The sequence below is a fragment of the Dipodomys spectabilis genome, unplaced genomic scaffold, assembly GCF_019054845.1.
Source record: "Dipodomys spectabilis isolate Male_0828 unplaced genomic scaffold, ASM1905484v1 ptg000657l, whole genome shotgun sequence".
Lineage (NCBI taxonomy): Eukaryota > Metazoa > Chordata > Mammalia > Rodentia > Heteromyidae > Dipodomys > Dipodomys spectabilis.
Window position 1 is genome coordinate 533,819 of NW_024871334.1, and position 17,362 is coordinate 551,180.

Below are 17,362 nucleotides of genomic sequence, written 5' to 3' on the forward strand. Positions count from 1 at the left end.
TTTGGATCCATGACTAGGACTGAAAGTCAGAACCTGATGCTTTCTCTCATTGACGAACCGCCTAACAACTGATCCAGACCCCCAACACAAGGGTTGGTGATTTCCTTTCGTTTCTTTAATTTCAGGGTTTTTGCTAGTTAACGGGTCCTCAGCCCATGTGTCCCACGGCGGAGCTGGCAGTCCCTCTGTGAGCACACCTGATGGTACCTGCTGACAGCTCAGCTCTCTTCCCCAGCAGGAGAGCTGCACACAGGTCAGAGCTCAGTGCCACAGTTTCTCCACCCTGACTGCTTCTCTGCCATGTCCTGGGTCCCCAGGAACTCCCTGTCGCTTCTCCTTTCCTCTCTTCCTCAGAATCTGCTCAGCTTTGTGTCAGTGGATTCTTGTTCATGGACAAAAGTGTTGTTCACATTTAGCTCACCATCTTGTCCAGCACTAGAAATCACTGTAACCAATGAATTGAAAGACTGATTCAAGGACACTGTCAAAGGGTTGATAAAACAATTTGAAGAAGACACAAGACATTTTCCATAATTACCAAATACCCATTTACCTATGAGCACATTGTTATTGGTTGTGACTTATTGAGATTATTATTATTATTGAGATGGACAACACAGATGATATTGTTACAAATAAATGCATATAAACAGGATAAACAATAAAGCTAGACTGTGACAAGTGATACACCAGAGCCCACTGTCAAGTGTATGCCTGAACCCTGGCCATCTTGGTTTGTGGTCAGAATGAAGTAAAGCATGGCAAAACCACACCTGATCTCATCTCAGGAAGGAGGCTCTGTGAGCTCACACATGAGCACCATTCTCCTGGAACACAGCAGGAACTGTGGGACCTCCTTGGCTGTGCAGACCCAGACCAGGCATGGAGCTCATACCACGGTAGATGCTGCCAGTGTGGAAACAATTCACCATTGTTTTACACTCTTGCATGTGCACATGGAGGTCACACGCATGTTGCACTTTGTGTTTTGTGTGTGATCAGAAATGCTGACAGAACGATCACCAGGCACAATGGCAGAGTGAGAGGACATGTGTGTCCCTCTGCACCCCAGACAGCTCTCAGTGTTCTCACACTCTGCCTCAGGCTCCCAAGGAGCTGCAGGTACAGTGTGAACCACAGCAAATGCTCAGTGCATCATGATGTCTCCAAGGTGACCATTGTCACCAAACTTCTCCAGCACAGTCACCTCTGCTCTGGGAGCCCAATCTCTAGACTTCCCCCCAGAGCTGCTTTATAGCAGAGTACATGCAATAGGACGTCCCTCTGCCCATGAAAACCAGCCCATCCCTGACCTGAGCTCTGTGAGCTGATTCCACCAGTGACTGATCACAGACCAGCACCATGGAGCTGGGGCTGCGCTGGGTTCTCCTTGTTGCTCTGTTGAAAGGTGATTCATGGGGAGCAAGGGATACTGAGTGTGCAAATGCACATGAGTGGGAGGAACCGTGGATGTGTGTGACCATTGATGACCAGGATTCTCTGTGTTTGCAGGTGTGCAGTGTGAGGTGCGGCTGGTGGAGTCTGGGGGAGGCTTGGTGCAGCCTGGGGGGTCCCTGAGACTCTCCTGTGCAGCCTCCGGATTCACCTTCAGTGGTTACTACATGGACTGGATCCGCCAGGGTCCAGGGAATAGGCTGTAGTGGGTTGCATGAATTGATCCAGGAGGTGGTAGCACACGGTACCCAGACTCTGTGAAGGGCCGGTTCACCATCTCCAGAGACAACAGTAAAAGCACGCTGTACCTGCAAATGAGCAGCCTGAGAACCGAGGACTCGGTCCTGTATTACTGTGCAAGGCACAGTGAGAGGAGCCAGTGGGAGCCAGGACACACAGGTTGGTAAAACAACTTGAAGAACATGAAAATAATTTATCAGTTACCAAATCAATGTTTACCTATGAGAAATCTGTTACATGTACTGACATTGAGATGATGACAATATACAGTACATGTGGAATTGTCACAAATACACAATTCATATGAAGCAGAAAAACCAATAAGAAAGATTGACTAACAAATGATACACCAGAGCCCACTGTCAGGAATCTGCCTGAACCCTGGCTGTCTTGATTTGTGGTCAGAATGAAGTAAAGTGCAGCAAAGCCACACCTGATCTCGGGTCAGGAAGGAGGATCTGCAGAGCTCACAGATGAGCACCATTCTTTTGGAACACACCAGGAACTGTGGCATCAAGAAGGTGCAGGACCTGCTCTTTCTTGGCAGCCTCTGGGCTTTCCTCTTCCCCTCCGGGTCTCGGGTGGTTTCCTGTTTCTTCTCTAAGTTCACATCTCAGCTTCCTTGCCAAATGTTCATGAACAGATCCTGGGCTCTGCTTTGAAAAGAAAAGTGGATCCTCTGACCCTAGCTATTCCAGGGTCTGACATCTGAAGCTCATGTGGGAAGCCAGCCTGTGTGGGCAAGTCTATGCTGCTAAATCTAATGATCCAAGACAGCAGTAGTGAAGCTGTGGCTCAAGTGGTACAATGTTAGCCTTCAGAAGCAGTTCGTGGGCTGGGTGCAGGCCCTGGGCTCCAACCCAGGACAGGCACAAAAAATGCAGCCTGCAGGCTTGTATCTGTCATGATAAAAGATAGTTCTGGCTGATCCTGAACACAGAATTGTTCACTAATGGAAGTGTGTCAGCACACTCACAACTAGAATTCACTGAATGTCCAGAGCTCAGGGACTGGTCAGGCAAACATGATGGAACCAGGAAAACAAAAGTTTCAGGTGAATTGTGCATGCAGCTGTCCAACACTGATGATGGGAATGTACACATGAGACCAAGAAGAGAAAACATAACGCAGACGTCCTCAAATTCACAACCCAGTAGTGTAAAGCACTGCAGATCACTGAGACACAGACACGTGTGAAGACCACACACTGGCCCTCCCCAGCCCAGCCCTGAGGGCCTTTTTCCAGGTGCCTCTATTTCCAGACCTCCAGAGGTTCAGCCTCACTGTTCTCTGCCAAGCCAGTGTCTCACAGGCCCTGGATGCTCTTGCAAATGCCCTGAACAGTACTGGACAGGACACAGACAGGAAGGGGACTGCTGTGCTTACAGTGCTCAGGACAGGTACCCATGGTCCAGGCCGATAAGCAGAGCTGTCTGGAGACACAGTGCAGGGTACTTGAAGGTGGAGATCTACCCTAGCAAGACCATTCAGGAAACACTTTTCAACCAATAGCTGAGTGTGGTGTGTGTGTGTCAGCTGGACTCCTGCAGACTAAGATTGAGGAGATCACCAGAGCAGCACAGCCAGGCCAAGCAGTTCATGAGACTCCATCTCAGAGAAAGACGCTCAGTGTGCTGACATGTGCCTATAATCCCAGCCATGATGGAAACTTCACTTAGGAAAATGGAGCTCCAGGTGAGAATATGACCAAAATAATCAGACCCTTCTCAAAATGGCACTAGTACAAAGAAGGTCTGGAAGTCTGCCCAGTGCTAGAGCACCTGCATGGCAGGCCGAAGGCCTCGAGCTGAAGAAAACATCAGTACCTCCCCAGAGCACACGGCTGTGTGGAACCTGTGTGTACTTTCCCGTCTGTGCAGGGAGGTGACTGTAATATTCAGATCAACGTGGGACGAATACGTGGATAACCAGCAGGTGGCAGCAATGGGATGCCGTGTGTTCTGGGAGGCCATCTTTGTAGCAATGCCCCTCAGGACTCTCACATCTGCCTCAGCACTGCCCTCCCTGACACCTCCACCCCGGCTCTCACTATGTAGCAGAAGACATGCAAATAGGGCCTTCCTCTACCCATTAAAATCAGCCAGCCCTGACCCTGAAGGTGTGGAGAGACGTCAGCCCTGGATTCCAGGTGAACCATTCAGGGCTCAGGCTGACACAGAGCACTCATCATGGAACTGCGGCGGTGCTGGGTTCTCCTTGTTCTGCTGAAAGGTGATGTATTGGGACAAGGCACACTGAGTGTGCAAATGCACAGTAGTGGGAGGGACAGGGGACGTGTGTAAACATTTTGACCAGGTTTCTCTGTGTTTGCAGGTGTGCAGTGTGAGGTGCAGCTGGTGGAGTCTGGGGGAGGTTTGGTGCAGCCTGGGGGGTCCCTGAGACTCTCCTGTGCAGCCTCCGGATTCGACTTCAGTAGTAACTACATGAGCTGGTTCCACCAGGCTCCAGGGAGGAGGCTTGAGTGGCTCTCATACATCAGTGGAAGTAGTAGTGACATAAAGTATGCAGACTCTGTGAAGGGCCGCTTCACCACTCCAAAGACAACAGCAAGAGCACACTTTACCTGCAGATGAACAGCCTGAGAGTGGAGGACACGGCCGTCTATTACTGTGCTAGAGACACAGTGCAGGAAATCCAGTGTGGGCCAGACACAAACCTCCCTGCAGGGCGCTCAGCACCAGCAGGGGGCGCTGGGCACACACTGAGGTCATGCTCAGTCAGCACCAGCAGGGGGCGCTCGGCTCACACTGAGATCATGGCAGTCACAGGAGCATCTGTGGAGCACTCTGGTTCTGACTCCTCTATGGGCCTGGCCTCTCCACAGGACACAGCGTCCCACACAGAGCTGTCTACTGTGCTCTCCTTACTCTTCTCCAGCCCCTCAGCACACAGCTTGTTCTGTCTTCCATTGTGGTGGTTCTGTTGTGGATGATGATGCATCCTTGAGAGTATCAGACACAGCACCATGCACAGTCGGTGGACACAGCTGAGATCACTGGGGTCTAATCTGAGGAAGGTCAAGATCCCTGCTCAGTCCTTTCCTCTCAGACTCGGGAGAGACGCAGTGGACTCCCTGGCTAGGTCAGTCTTTATCCTCAGGTCGGAGTGCACGGGATGTTGTGCAGAGCCAGGGCCTCCATGTCGCTGATGGATTTCAAGGCCCACCGTTCTATTCACACAGCCCAGCATCCAGCCCGGCTTTGATCCCTTTGTCCCCTTTCCTCTTGCTGGTGACATGTGAGGGGCCATCGGTCAGGTCCGGGAGCTGCTCTGTGACCCACAGAGCCCAGTCGTGGGCACCGCTGAGCTGTGTTTACCTGCAGAGTCCCAGTGACCCCCACCAGCTCCTCTGCATCCATACCTTTCTACACAAGCTGTAGATGACGAGGTTGGATGGGATTCTCAGCCTCCCTCTCCTCTGCAGGTGTCCACTCCCAGGTCCAGCTGGAGCAGCCTGGGGCTGAAGTGAGGAGGCCTGGAGACTCGGTCAGGCTGGCCTGCAGGGCCTCTGGATAAACCTTCACCAGCTATTATATGCACTGGGTGAGGCAGAAGGCAGGACAGTGGCTTGAGTGGATGAAGGATCGATCCTAGTGATGGTGAGACCAAATACACTCAGAAGGTCCAGGGCAAGGTCTCCCTGACAGCAGACACCTCCTCCAGCACAGCATCCCTGGGGCTGAGCAGGCTGACAGCAGAAGACTCGGCCATGTACTACTGTGCGAGGCACAGTGTGCACACCCACATCCTGAGTGTGTCAGAAACCTGAGGCAAGGCAGCTGCCTCGGGCTGTGAGGAGAAGGCTGATTCCCTGAGCGCTGCTTAGAACACAGAGATGATTCTGAGCAAAGGGCTGCAGACCTGAGCCCATGCTGAATGTGGGAAAGGTTCTACCCGTCCCATTCTCAGAAAACACAGACAGCAAGGGGTTCCCAGTGAATAAAGCCAGGGCAAAACTCCCAGCTAATAGTCATGTGAACACGTTTTTCAGTCAACTGATCCCCTACTATAGAGCTTTCAGCATAAAAGGATGCTGGAGTTTGTCAAGAGCTTTTTCTGCATCAAGATGATCATTTTTTTTGTTCTAGATATACATAGGTATACAACTCTGTGTAGATATGCACACATGTGTATATATGTAGACTTCATTTATTCCATGTGTGTTATATATGTGTGTATATGTTGCTCTAATGTGTACCCTATGTATAACTTCACACATTTATATACATATACAAATCTAATTTGCTTTTATGTAGTTTCCCTATGCACATTTTCATATGCAAATCTGCAATGCACAGTTATGTACACTAATGCAGAGATTTATCTACCCCTCTTATCACTGGAATATTGCCGGAGCCTGCCGGCAACGAAAGGGTGTCCTGAATTATGGGGCGAGGATGGAAAAATAAGGACATAAGACAAAGGATGGGGTCGGGAGGTCTGCAGCTCAAGACTGCAGCACCGTTTATTTTTAACTTTTCCAAATATATACTATTAGAAGTCAAGAGGTAACATAAGGTTACAGTAGTCCAGAAAAACAAGGAAAATTTCAGTAAAAACAGAGTGCAGTAAAACAAGACAAGGTCAACTGGTAGAAAGTAAAACAAACTCTGCAGACATAGCAAAGCAATCCTGGGCACCTGGTGTTTTTTAAGTAAGCCAGTTCCTTGTACGTGCCTTAAAGTGAGCACAGGGGTCAAGATGACCTTACAGCTTTACTGTCAGCTCCCAACAGAATATGAGGGGAGTTTTTATATTCCCTGCACTATCAGCTGGGAATATGTCTAGAACCTGAAAGTCTGTTTCCTCTCATTTGTGTCCTGTGAACGTGTAAGCCAGACAAGGAACTACGGGCTCATCAAACACCTACTCCACAGGGAATATTCACCCAGGACCTCTTCCCCTCTTCTTTCATGTTCACTTCACACGGGATGTCTTCTCTTCCCTTACACATTCACTTCACATGGGACGTCTTACCTTCCTCTTACACATTCACTTCACAATGGACCTCTTTTCTTCCCTTATACATTCACGTCACACAGGACCACTTTTCTTCCTTATACAGTCACATAAAGAGAATAACCTCTGTGCAATTGCAGTACCAAAATAATTCACAAACCATATTTGTTTAACTTCAGGTTCATCCTCATTGTAATATTTCTGCTTATAGAGAACCTATTCTGCTACAAAATGGAACATTGATCACACATTAAGTCTAAGTATAATTCCTGTGAAATACCCACAAAATCGGTGCCATTTTTATTTAGCAGAATGTACAGACCAGGTGGTGTTCATGACAAAATGCTGAGGCTAGATCAGAGAATTACGCAGGTTCCCAGGCCTACCCATGCACAGACTTCCCCAGAACTTGGACCTGCTGTAGGGTCATACATGGAGTAGAGTACATGGACCTATGGATGTACCGTGTCCTCCTACAGTCCTGGTGACCTTATCTGGGGTCATAACTGAATTTCAGTAAATGGTGTTACATGGGTGTACCAAGACCACACACACTCCTGTGACTTACTCAGGTCATGAATGGAGCAACAGCCACGCACTGCCATCTCACAGTCTTGTCATGGTCCTGTGTTCTGCTGGGTTAGGAAAATGGGTGAAAATGATGGTCATGGAAACTTGCTGCACTTGAGAACCTCCATGATTTCCTGTCACGTGAACTCCCAAGTCTCCAAAGTGACTGGGTTGTGTGGGACCAGGTGGAATTCCTTCTTAGGAAAAATAAGAATGATGTCCAATAGTTAAAATGCCATCATTCTTAGAATGTATTCTGGAGAACTTTGCATCCCCTGTGTCAGTTCTATACTGGACAAGTGGTACACAATTTCTGCTTGTATTAAATACACATTTTCATATGCCTCGACTCAAAGTAGCCTAACATCTTTCTTCCATTTCCTAAAGATGAGAAATGATGAGAACTCAGAGTCATGAATTGAAGAGAGCTCTCCAATACAAGGTAAGGGCTTATCAACATGCCTGAGAGAACTGAGTTACATTTCCCAGAGGAGAAGCTCCAAATGGCCTGGCAGTGCCGGGCAGCCCACAGCACCTGCAGAGACCTGCAGAGATATTCCAAATATTTGACTTCCCTCAGCTGTGAAGCAGAGAAGACCTTCAAGGTGAACGCCTTTCCTCTCCCTCTTGCCCAGCGAACCAAACAAACCTTTATCTGTGAAGTGACCCGCCCAAGGGTGTAAACCACAATATTTCCTGAAAATAAAAAGCCTGGTCTAACTGGAGTCAAAGGATAAATGGTTTATTCTATTTTATGTTACAAAAGAGAATCTCCTGCATTGAAATAATTTTTCTTAAGAATATATTTGGAGGGCTGGGAAGGTGGCTCAGTGGTAGAGTGCTTTGCATTGCATACATGAGGCCCTGGGTTTGATTCCTCAGCACCACATAAGCAGATAAAAAAAAGGCCAGAAATGGGGCTGTGGCTCAAGTGGTAGAGCACTCGCCTTGAGCTGAAGAGCTGAGGGACAGCGCCCAGGCCCAGAGTTCAGGCCCCAGGACCGGACCCCCCCAAAATAAAAAAAAAAAAGGGTATATTTGGAAAGATGATGTCTTCAGGCTGGGGCATTGTGATCTACGGAATGCCCCATGGGTGTCTTGTGGGTGGAACACTGCCCCAGCCCAGAATTGTGCTCTGTGTGCTTTGAGGAGACGCAGGTCCCAGCAGTCCTTGTGGGACTGTGCTGACCTCTGACCTCAAGGTCACACTGGCCTGTGACCGCGGTCAGGAGATCATACCGCTGGGCACTCTGTGCCAGTGGAGCTGCACAGGTGCACTTGTGGGACTCGGAGGGATTGTGGCTGCAGGTGCGGACAGACGTGTTTCTCCTTGCCCCTGTGTGCTGTCCAGGTGTGGTCAGAGTCAGGATCAGCCTGTGAACCCTTGAGGTCCCGTTGCTCACTGCTGGCCTCCAGCTGCATCAGGACCAGCGGTGCCTCTGGCATCAGCTTCACTGACTCATGAGGAGGGGCTGCACTGGACAGGAGACACAGTGACATCGAAGTCACCTTCACAGCCACATGTACACCTGAGACAGACAGCAGAGCCCCATACTCCACACCACAGAGCTCTGCGGTCCACCTGGGGAGGATGTGGGCTTCAGACACCTGCAGGAACGCTGGCCACCAGCAGGGGGCGCCGGGGACATGCTGAGCTGGGCGGCGCTTGCTCTGCATGCTCAGGTGACCTGGGTGTGTCCTGTGCCAGTGAAATGTGTGTCTGTTAACATTGGCTCAGAGAGGAGCCAGGGATAGAGGATCTTGTGACCCCAGCTGTGGGGAGCCTGTGATCTGAGCAGTGAAGTTCCAATCCAGCTTGGGAAGCAATTGACGAGAATCCCAGCTCACACGACTCACCCAAAACCAGAGAGGAAGCTGCTGCTCAAGGGATAGAGCACCAGACGTGAGCACCAAAGGTCAAGGACAGCAACTCAGGCCCCGGGGACAACCCAGAATTGTCCACAGAGAAAGAAATGGACAACAAGTGCATTATATCCATGAATTAAAATAGAATCATGGAACCATTAATGGGGGAAAAGAGAAGACGGGTAGATAAGGTGACTGTGATGAAGGCAAACTGCAGGAATATATGAAGATATTGTGACAAACCTTGTATGTGATCACTACTCACTAGTAAACATTAATAACCAGAGTCCCAAGCATGGCTCAAGGGCAGACATACTGCCTGGTGAAAAGTAGCTCCTCTGTTCAATTAGTCCAGGAAAACAGGATGTATTCCCACAGCTTGCTTTTCTTCTTTTGGGGTCAACTTCATTCTGAGGACACAGGACCTTGACCAGGAGCTCAGGAGAAGCTCAGGTTTGGAGTTCTGGTCTCTGAAAAGGAGACACAGCTTTCTCCCTCACTGTCTCCCAGCACCTGTGACCAGCCTCTGCTCTCTGCATGTGCCGTCAGTTCCAACATGGAGGCCCTCGGGTCACACACAAGTGACACAGAGGAAGGAGGAAGAGGAGGTACCACACACCCTGGATTAAATGCTGCTGGTGAAACTGAAGGAAGCTCAGCATGCTTCTCAGGACGCTGTCCTTACTAGACAGCACAGATTCATTTGAAACTATAGTGGACACTCCTGGCCATCAGGAAATGGTGGATCTTCTCAAGAAGGAGATGATGTCATCATGTACCCCTCCTGCTCTCACCTCCTCCACTCATGACTTGTGGAAAGCCATCCGTGGACGAGGGGGGCTGTGGGTCCTGGGTGGTGGTGGTTCTGGGCTCACTGGGTCCCACAATCCCAGTTCATAGATCTGACATCAGGCAGGACAGAGGGAACTCATGAGAACACTGCGATCTTCCACCCACCAGAGAGGCCATTTGCACTTCCGCTGGGGTGGGATCTGTGCCTGGGTCTAAGGAGTCAGGATGTCCATGGGGTAGATTAGCCCAGCAGGTGCTTAAGGGCAGGGCCATATGCAAATCTCTGAGGCCCACAGAGTAGAAAGGCCAGGCTCCTCTGACACATACACACAGGCCTCACCCTCCAGTCTCCAGAGCCACTCGGTCCACATCCCCACAGCATGGAGTGGATGTGGAGGCTCCTTCTCCTGCTGGCGGTTGCCCCAGGTGAGGACCCCAGGCCAGGGCTGCCGAGGACTCTGAGGAGCTCCCGGCCCTAACTCCAGTGTTTCCTCCACAGGTACCTACTCCCAGGTGCAGCTGGTGCAGTCTGGGCCTGAGCTGAAGAAGCCAGGAGAAGCCGTGAAGGTCTCCTGCAAGGCTTCCGGATACACCTTCACTAGCTACGGTATTAATTGGGTGAGGCAGGAGCCAAGAGGTGGCCTGCAGTGGATGGGGTGGATCAACACTAACACTGGAAATCCAACCTACGCTGAGGGCTTCAAAGGACGATTTGTCTTCTCCCTGGAGACCTCTGTCAACACAGCTCATCTGCAGATCAGCAGCCTGAAGGCCGAGGACACGGCTGTGTACTACTGTGCAAGACACGGTGAGGAAACCACATCCAGAAGGTGTCAGAAACTCTGAGGGAGAAGCTGTTCCTGCTCACCAGACAGCAGCACTAGCTGCAAACAGCCTGTGGTGGAGGTTGTGATTTAGAGCTGAGAAAGGTAGAAAAGGGAATTTTGCTCTTCTGCAGAATATTTTCATCATTATGTTGACAAGTCCTGAAATGGAGAGAAATTGATTGCAGCAGGCACTAATTTGTTTAGTAAACATTGCTCTCTTAACAGCTCTCAGCATAAAGACACTGAAGAGTCTCTTAGGAGCTGGACCTCTGACTCCATCACTTGTAGTCCAAGAAGAGGGCAGATCCGACCACTCACTATGGAGACAGTACAGGGCTTCCTCATGTACAGTAGAGATCACACAGATTAGACCACTCACTATGGAGATAGAACAGTGGTTCCTCAGGAACAGTAGAAATCACACAGATCAGACTACTCACTATGGAGACAGTATAATGCTTCCTCCATACATTAAAAACAGATATACCACATTAATCCTTTATATGCCTTCTGAGTATAAAGACATAGAACAACCCACTGACTGCCTCAATTTCATTTTACTCAGTCTTTTCAAGTTGCTATTCACAGCAACAGTATTCTCTCATCTGCCTACATGCCAAGCAAGGGACAACAAAGTAATGAGGCTCTTAAAATACCTTCCATGCTGAATATATTGCACTATTGGAAGACCACAAGATCCCAACCAAAGCCTTTGGATATGAGAAGTAATTTTCAGCAACACAGAAAATCAGCATTAAAAATCAGCTCCATCTCTTCTACCAGTACCCTAGTGAGAAAGTAATCAGGAAAACAGCCATTCACAAGGTCCTCAGAAAATAAATAAAGTGCCCTGAGAGAAGTTCCAGGAAGATGGCAGAGGAGAAGCTGGAGACTAAACAAGCTCTCACATAGAAAGCAGTTTTAGAGTTCCAGTGAACAGTCCTAAACCAGAGAATCATACCAAGTGTGCCATCACAGTACAGAGAGTTAGGCCACAGAGGGAAAATCCAGGCAAGGAGACAGATCTGAGCCCTTGCCAGCAGCCGCCACTGCAGCACTGGAGGCGGCGACGGCGGCCGTAGCCGCCATACCTGTGAAAGACCCCAGACCCCCTGGGATGCTTTCTTCAACGGGAGGGCACCCCAAGAACCAAGACTCCAAGCCAGCAGCTGCAATAAGCAAGAGGAGTTTATTTGGCATTTGCGAAAACGGGCTCTCTGTCCAGGGCAGACAGGAAGCCCGGAGCAGCGGTTACAGGCACTTTTAAAGACAAAAGCCACAGGATTAGCATGAGACCCCAGGTTTCCCAGGATTGGCTCAGTTTACTACACGGGGAAGTTTATAACACTCTTTGTAATAAAACAATTGGCGCGGATGATCAAACGGAGATAGTCACTCTGGGAGATAAGGGTTAGGGAGTTTACGGAGTTACAGACTTATGATTAATTAACATTTGGCCTAATTTGTTGGGCTCACCAGATGGTCCTTATCTTGAGCCCTCTAAACCGAGAATTTTTACACAGGAATGCAGAGGAGCATACTCTTTGTTCCTTATCTTGGGTCCCATTTGGCCACCTGGGGAATTTACTTGTTAGTTCTTTATTTATGACTACAGAGCTAGTCCCAGGGCCGACATCTAGGCTCTGAAACTTATTTCCAGGGAGGGGAAGGGTCAGTGCTAGCGCAAGCAAGTTTACAGAAGCAAAACCAGCAGTTAGCAATTGTAAAATGTAACTCTAATTTTTAATCTTTCACCTGCAAAACAGGGAATCTGGGACAAAGGCACCAGATGCAATGGGCCAGCAGATTCTACTCAACACCAGCAAGAACTGACAAGGAGCAGACATCTTCATCCTTCAGTTTTCAGACCGAGATGACCCAGGAACCAAGACTCCAGCTTGAGTAGAAGCCTGACATCCTCACTCCTTCTCAGGGAGCAGAGGAGGGAATGCCATGCCTCCCCACTACTGGAGATCTCCATCTTTGATACTGACAAAGGCCTGGCTGAGCAGCTAGCTCCAACTAAGGCCTTGGAAGAAAACAAAAGAGTCATTAAGCAGGTCACAGAAACCTAACCTGGCCTGCCAGGCTCTGTTTACCCAGTGAAGAAAGCCACTCCTGGGGCTGGCTGTGGGGGCTGGGTGACTTTTCCCTGGGTGGAGGCTGCCCCTCCCTACAGCAGCTTTGACAATCAATTGAAATTCAGTAAACATAAACCCTGAGAATGGCTCCAGGCTGGGCTCTGTAAGTGTCTCAGAATCTAGCCCCTCAGGGAAAGGCCACTGTTTGCTGAAAGGCCTCAACTCTACCCAGAACCTACCCTCATCACAGCATCTCCAAACTAGAGGAAACAGCCATCTCCCTCTTTTGTGATACTCAAAGCAGATCTCCCTCCCATTGAACTAGCCTGGGAGGAGGATCACAAAATCCTGGGTAAAAGAGACCATTTTTCTGCCTGCTGAAACAAACTGACTTAAGAAACCAGCCAAGCCACAGGAAAATCAAACACCACAAGCAGACCAGAGACTCCAATTAGAGACTGGCTATGGACACAAAGGAGATACAGGATCTTCCCAATCTCCCACCCCCTGCCCCGAAAAAATCAAAGAACTCTTTTTTTGTACTTTTATACAAAAATTTTTTTCTAAAACTTTTTTTAATTTTTAACTTAAAAAAATTGTTTCCTATTAACGTTTTTTTCTTCCTTTTATAATTTTTATTTTAGGGGTATATGTGTGTGTGTGTGTGTTTTTCTTTTCTTTATCTCTTTTTTTCTTTTTTCAAATTTTTTTGTTTAGCTCTACTGACCTTTTGATCCTTTTTTTCTTTCCTTCTCATTCTTTTCACCTTTTCTTCTCTTTCCTTCTTCTTTGCATGACTTAATTGCTGTTCTGCTAATCCTCAGATATTCCGATAGTCGATTATTAGACCTTATCCCCCATTGTGTACACACTTAATCCAGAAATTTTTTACTCAATTCAAAACTTCTTAGATTTAAATTCCTTAATAGCAGTACTACCTCTTTATACCTATATAATATTTTTAGCATTTTTATTTTTAAGTTTTTCACATCTTTTTTCTAGCCCTACCCTTCTCTTATCCTATCCACTTTTTAATTTTTAATTTTTGTTTTTCTATTTTTTCTTGTCTCTTTTTTTCTCTCTTTCTCTTTCATCTTCTTTTCTCTCTCTCTACTATCATTCTATCCAACCTATTTCTTGTTTTGAGATTAGGACTTAGTTAAGTTAACTCTCCCATTGCCTTTCCATATCCCTTATTCCTATTTTTACCCACATCTCTCCCTAAACCTAATAATTTTGGTTTGCCAAATTCTTCTTTGCAGTTCATAGTCCATTAATACATAGTTGTTTGATGTTGAATAGCTATATCTGTTGAACTAGATTGTATCTGCAGACTTTTGACTGTACAACTACAGACTTTGGATGATGCTTGCCTTAATATAGTGTTCTATCACAAAACTGGTTTAACTTTAATCCCAAATGGGCAGGGAAAGCCAGAAAAAACACAAGAAAAATAGCAAGTCCTGGTATCTCAACTCCCACTCATGATAATCAGGGGAGAGAACAGGTAATGAATAATCCAGAGGAGAGTTCCCAGAAACCTCTACAATCACTACTGGTAAACATGGTAAATAAAAAGATTGAAAACCTGCGAAGGAATCTGTATGAGCATGATAGGGAGAGAGAGGAGGCAAACAAAGGTCAATACAGGAATATCATGAGCATAAGGAAGCTACTCAAAGATTGATACAGGAATTTCATGAGCACCTTGAGAACACTCAAAGAGAAATAAAGGAATGGCTTGAGCAGACTGAGATCAGTCAAAGACATAGACAGGAATTGAGGGAGCTGGCTGAGAACAAAGAGAAAGTCGGGAATGGCTTGAGCAGGCTGAGAACACTCAAAGAGAACTACAGAAATTGAGTGAATGTGAGGAGGCTATTCAAAGAGTAATATAGGAATTGAGAGAGCAGGATGAGAATACACAAAGCTCACTAAAGGCATTCATGGAGTCCATAAACAGAGAGCTGAAAGAAGTCAGGGAGACAACAAAGGGAATGCTGAATGGAACCCAACAGAAAGAATGGGAGTCCAAAGGACCATAACCAATCAACTAAGTGATTTGAGAATAAACACTGAACACCAAATTAAGGAAGTAAGGAAGCTCATACAAGATATAAAACAAAGCTCCAACAAAGAATTTGAAGCAATCAAAGCTCACCAACTAGAAGGAAAAGAAATAAAAAACAAAGTAGAAAATCTTGATAGTAGATTAGACCATGCAGAAGATCGAATCTCGGGGATTAAAACAGCTTAGATATTATAGAGAAAAAACATACAACCATCCAAGACAAATCCAAGAACTATGACAGATCTATTCAACACTTGGAAGACACCATCAGAAGACCTACTCTGAGGACAATGGGTGCAGAGGAGCACCTAGACACAGAAGTTAATGGTCTAGGAAATCCGATTAACAAGGTCTTAGCAGATAATTTCCCAAACTTGCAAAAAGATAGGCCTATTCAGATACAAGAAGCTTTTAGAACTCAAAATAGGCCAGACCAGAACACTACATCACACCCTCACATTATAATCCTCACAGGATCAATTCAGACCAAGGAAAGGATCCTTAAAGCTGTCAAGGAGAAAAGATCAATCAGCTATAAAGGGAAACGAATTAGAATCACCTCAGATTTCTCAGCAGAGACAATCAAAGCAAGAATAGCCTGGAATGATGTATGTCATGCCGTAAAGACAAACAACTATCCTCCAAGAATACTGTACCCAGCTAAACTCTCCTTCATAACCGAAGGTCAAATAAAAACCTTCCATACCAAAGAAAAATTGAAACACCAAACCAGCCCTACAAAAGATTCTTAAAGATGTCTTACACATAGAAAACCAACAAGACCACAATAAGGGCAAGAAACTGCCCCCAAACTGAGAATCCAAGAACCATAGGAAGAACCCAGTTGCTGCAGCCCCCAAGAAGGTGGATAAAATGGCAAGAACTCCCAAATACCTCTCAGTCCTATCTCTCAACATTAATGGACTTAACTCTCCAATTAAGTGACATAGACTGTCTAGTTGGATTAAAAACCAAGATGCTTCTATCTGCTGCCTTCAGGAGCCACATCTTGCCCATAAAAACAAACATATTTTCTATGTGAAAGGGTGGAACAAAATCTACCAAGCAAACAGCACCCATAAACAGGCAGGAGTTGCATTCCATCATCAAATAAAATAGACTTCAAATTAAAATTAATGAGAAGAGATAAAGAAAGTAGCTACCTACTAATTAAGGGATCTCTCCTTCAGGAGGATATTAAAATTCTAAATATCTATTTTCCAAACAACAGAGCACCCAAATTTATCCAAGAAACACTACTTTCCCTCAAATCCCACATAGATCCAAAGACATTAATCGTTGGGGACTTTAACACACCACTTTCCCCACTAGGTAGATCAACTCGGCAAAAACTCAACAGAGAAACCGCAGACCTAAACAACTGCATAGATCAACTATATTTAACAGACATCTACCAATTATTTCACCCAGAAACATCAGAATACACACTCTTCTCAGCAGCATGTGGAACATTTTCCAAAATAGACCACATTTTAGGCCACAAAGAAAACTTGTCCAAATTCAGAAACATTGAAGTTACACTTTGCATTCTCTCAGACCACAAGGGAATAAAATTAGAACTCAACACCAAAAGCCACCAAAGAAAGTCCTGTACCACATGGAGGCTGAACAACACACTATTTAATCACCAGTGGGTAATGGAAGAGATTAGAAAGGAAATTCAAATGTTCATGATATTCAACAAAATGAACACACAAACTACCAGCTCCTCTGGAACACAGCAAAGGCAGTACTCAAGGCAAGTTTATAGCTATGAGTTCCTACATCAACAAATTGAAGAAATCTGAAACCAACAAATTAATGAGACATCTGAGCCTCCTTGAAGAAGAGCAGCAAGATAAACCCCAATCCAGTAGATGGAAAAAAAAATTTTTTTAAGTAAAAATGGATGTCAAGATGTTAATGTAAGAGATTAGTGTAATTGTGAAATGTTCTATACATTATCAACTATATAAAGCTTTCTATATTGAATGTACATTATACAGATCGTTCCTATGTGTACATAAAAAAATTTAAAAATAAAGGGATTGACTACTTTGTTAATGAGAAAAAAAAGAAATAATTACAATTAAATCTAAATTCAATGAATTAGAATCCAAAAAAACCATAGAAAGAATCAACAAAACAAAGAGTTGGTTCTTTGAAAAAAATTAACAAAATTGACAGACACTTAGAAAATCTTATCAGAAAAAGAAGAGAACACACCCAAATAAATAAACTCATAGATGAGAATGGAAACATCACCACAGAAACAACCAAGATTCAGAACATTATAAGGGACTACTTCTCAAAACTTTATGCTAATAAGTTTGAGAACTTGGCAGAAATGGACCTTTTCCTAGCAAATATTGACATGCCAAAACTAAACCAAGATGAGTTAAACCATCTTAACAGGCCCATGTCAAGCATTGAAATAGAAACAGCAATAAAAGGCCTGTCCATCTAAGAAAAGCCCAGGA

General features: G+C 46.1%; 1 long non-coding RNA gene and 1 gene segment (V, D, J or C); one reads left to right on the forward strand and one right to left on the reverse strand.

Moving 5' to 3' along the window:
* The first annotated feature begins 1,337 nt into the window (after positions 1-1,337).
* The window catches only part of LOC122101363, a 43,804-nt gene continuing 27,779 nt past the window's right edge, over positions 1,338-17,362 (forward strand). The window contains 1 exon segment of the V gene segment in view: positions 1,338-1,408. Coding sequence covers positions 1,363-1,408 — 46 coding nt within the window.
* On the reverse strand, positions 4,258-12,477 carry LOC122101370. The gene is made up of 3 exons (XR_006146365.1): positions 12,466-12,477; positions 4,373-4,376; positions 4,258-4,328 (listed from the first exon to the last, which is right to left on the reverse strand). It is a non-coding gene; the product is annotated as an uncharacterized LOC122101370 (long non-coding RNA).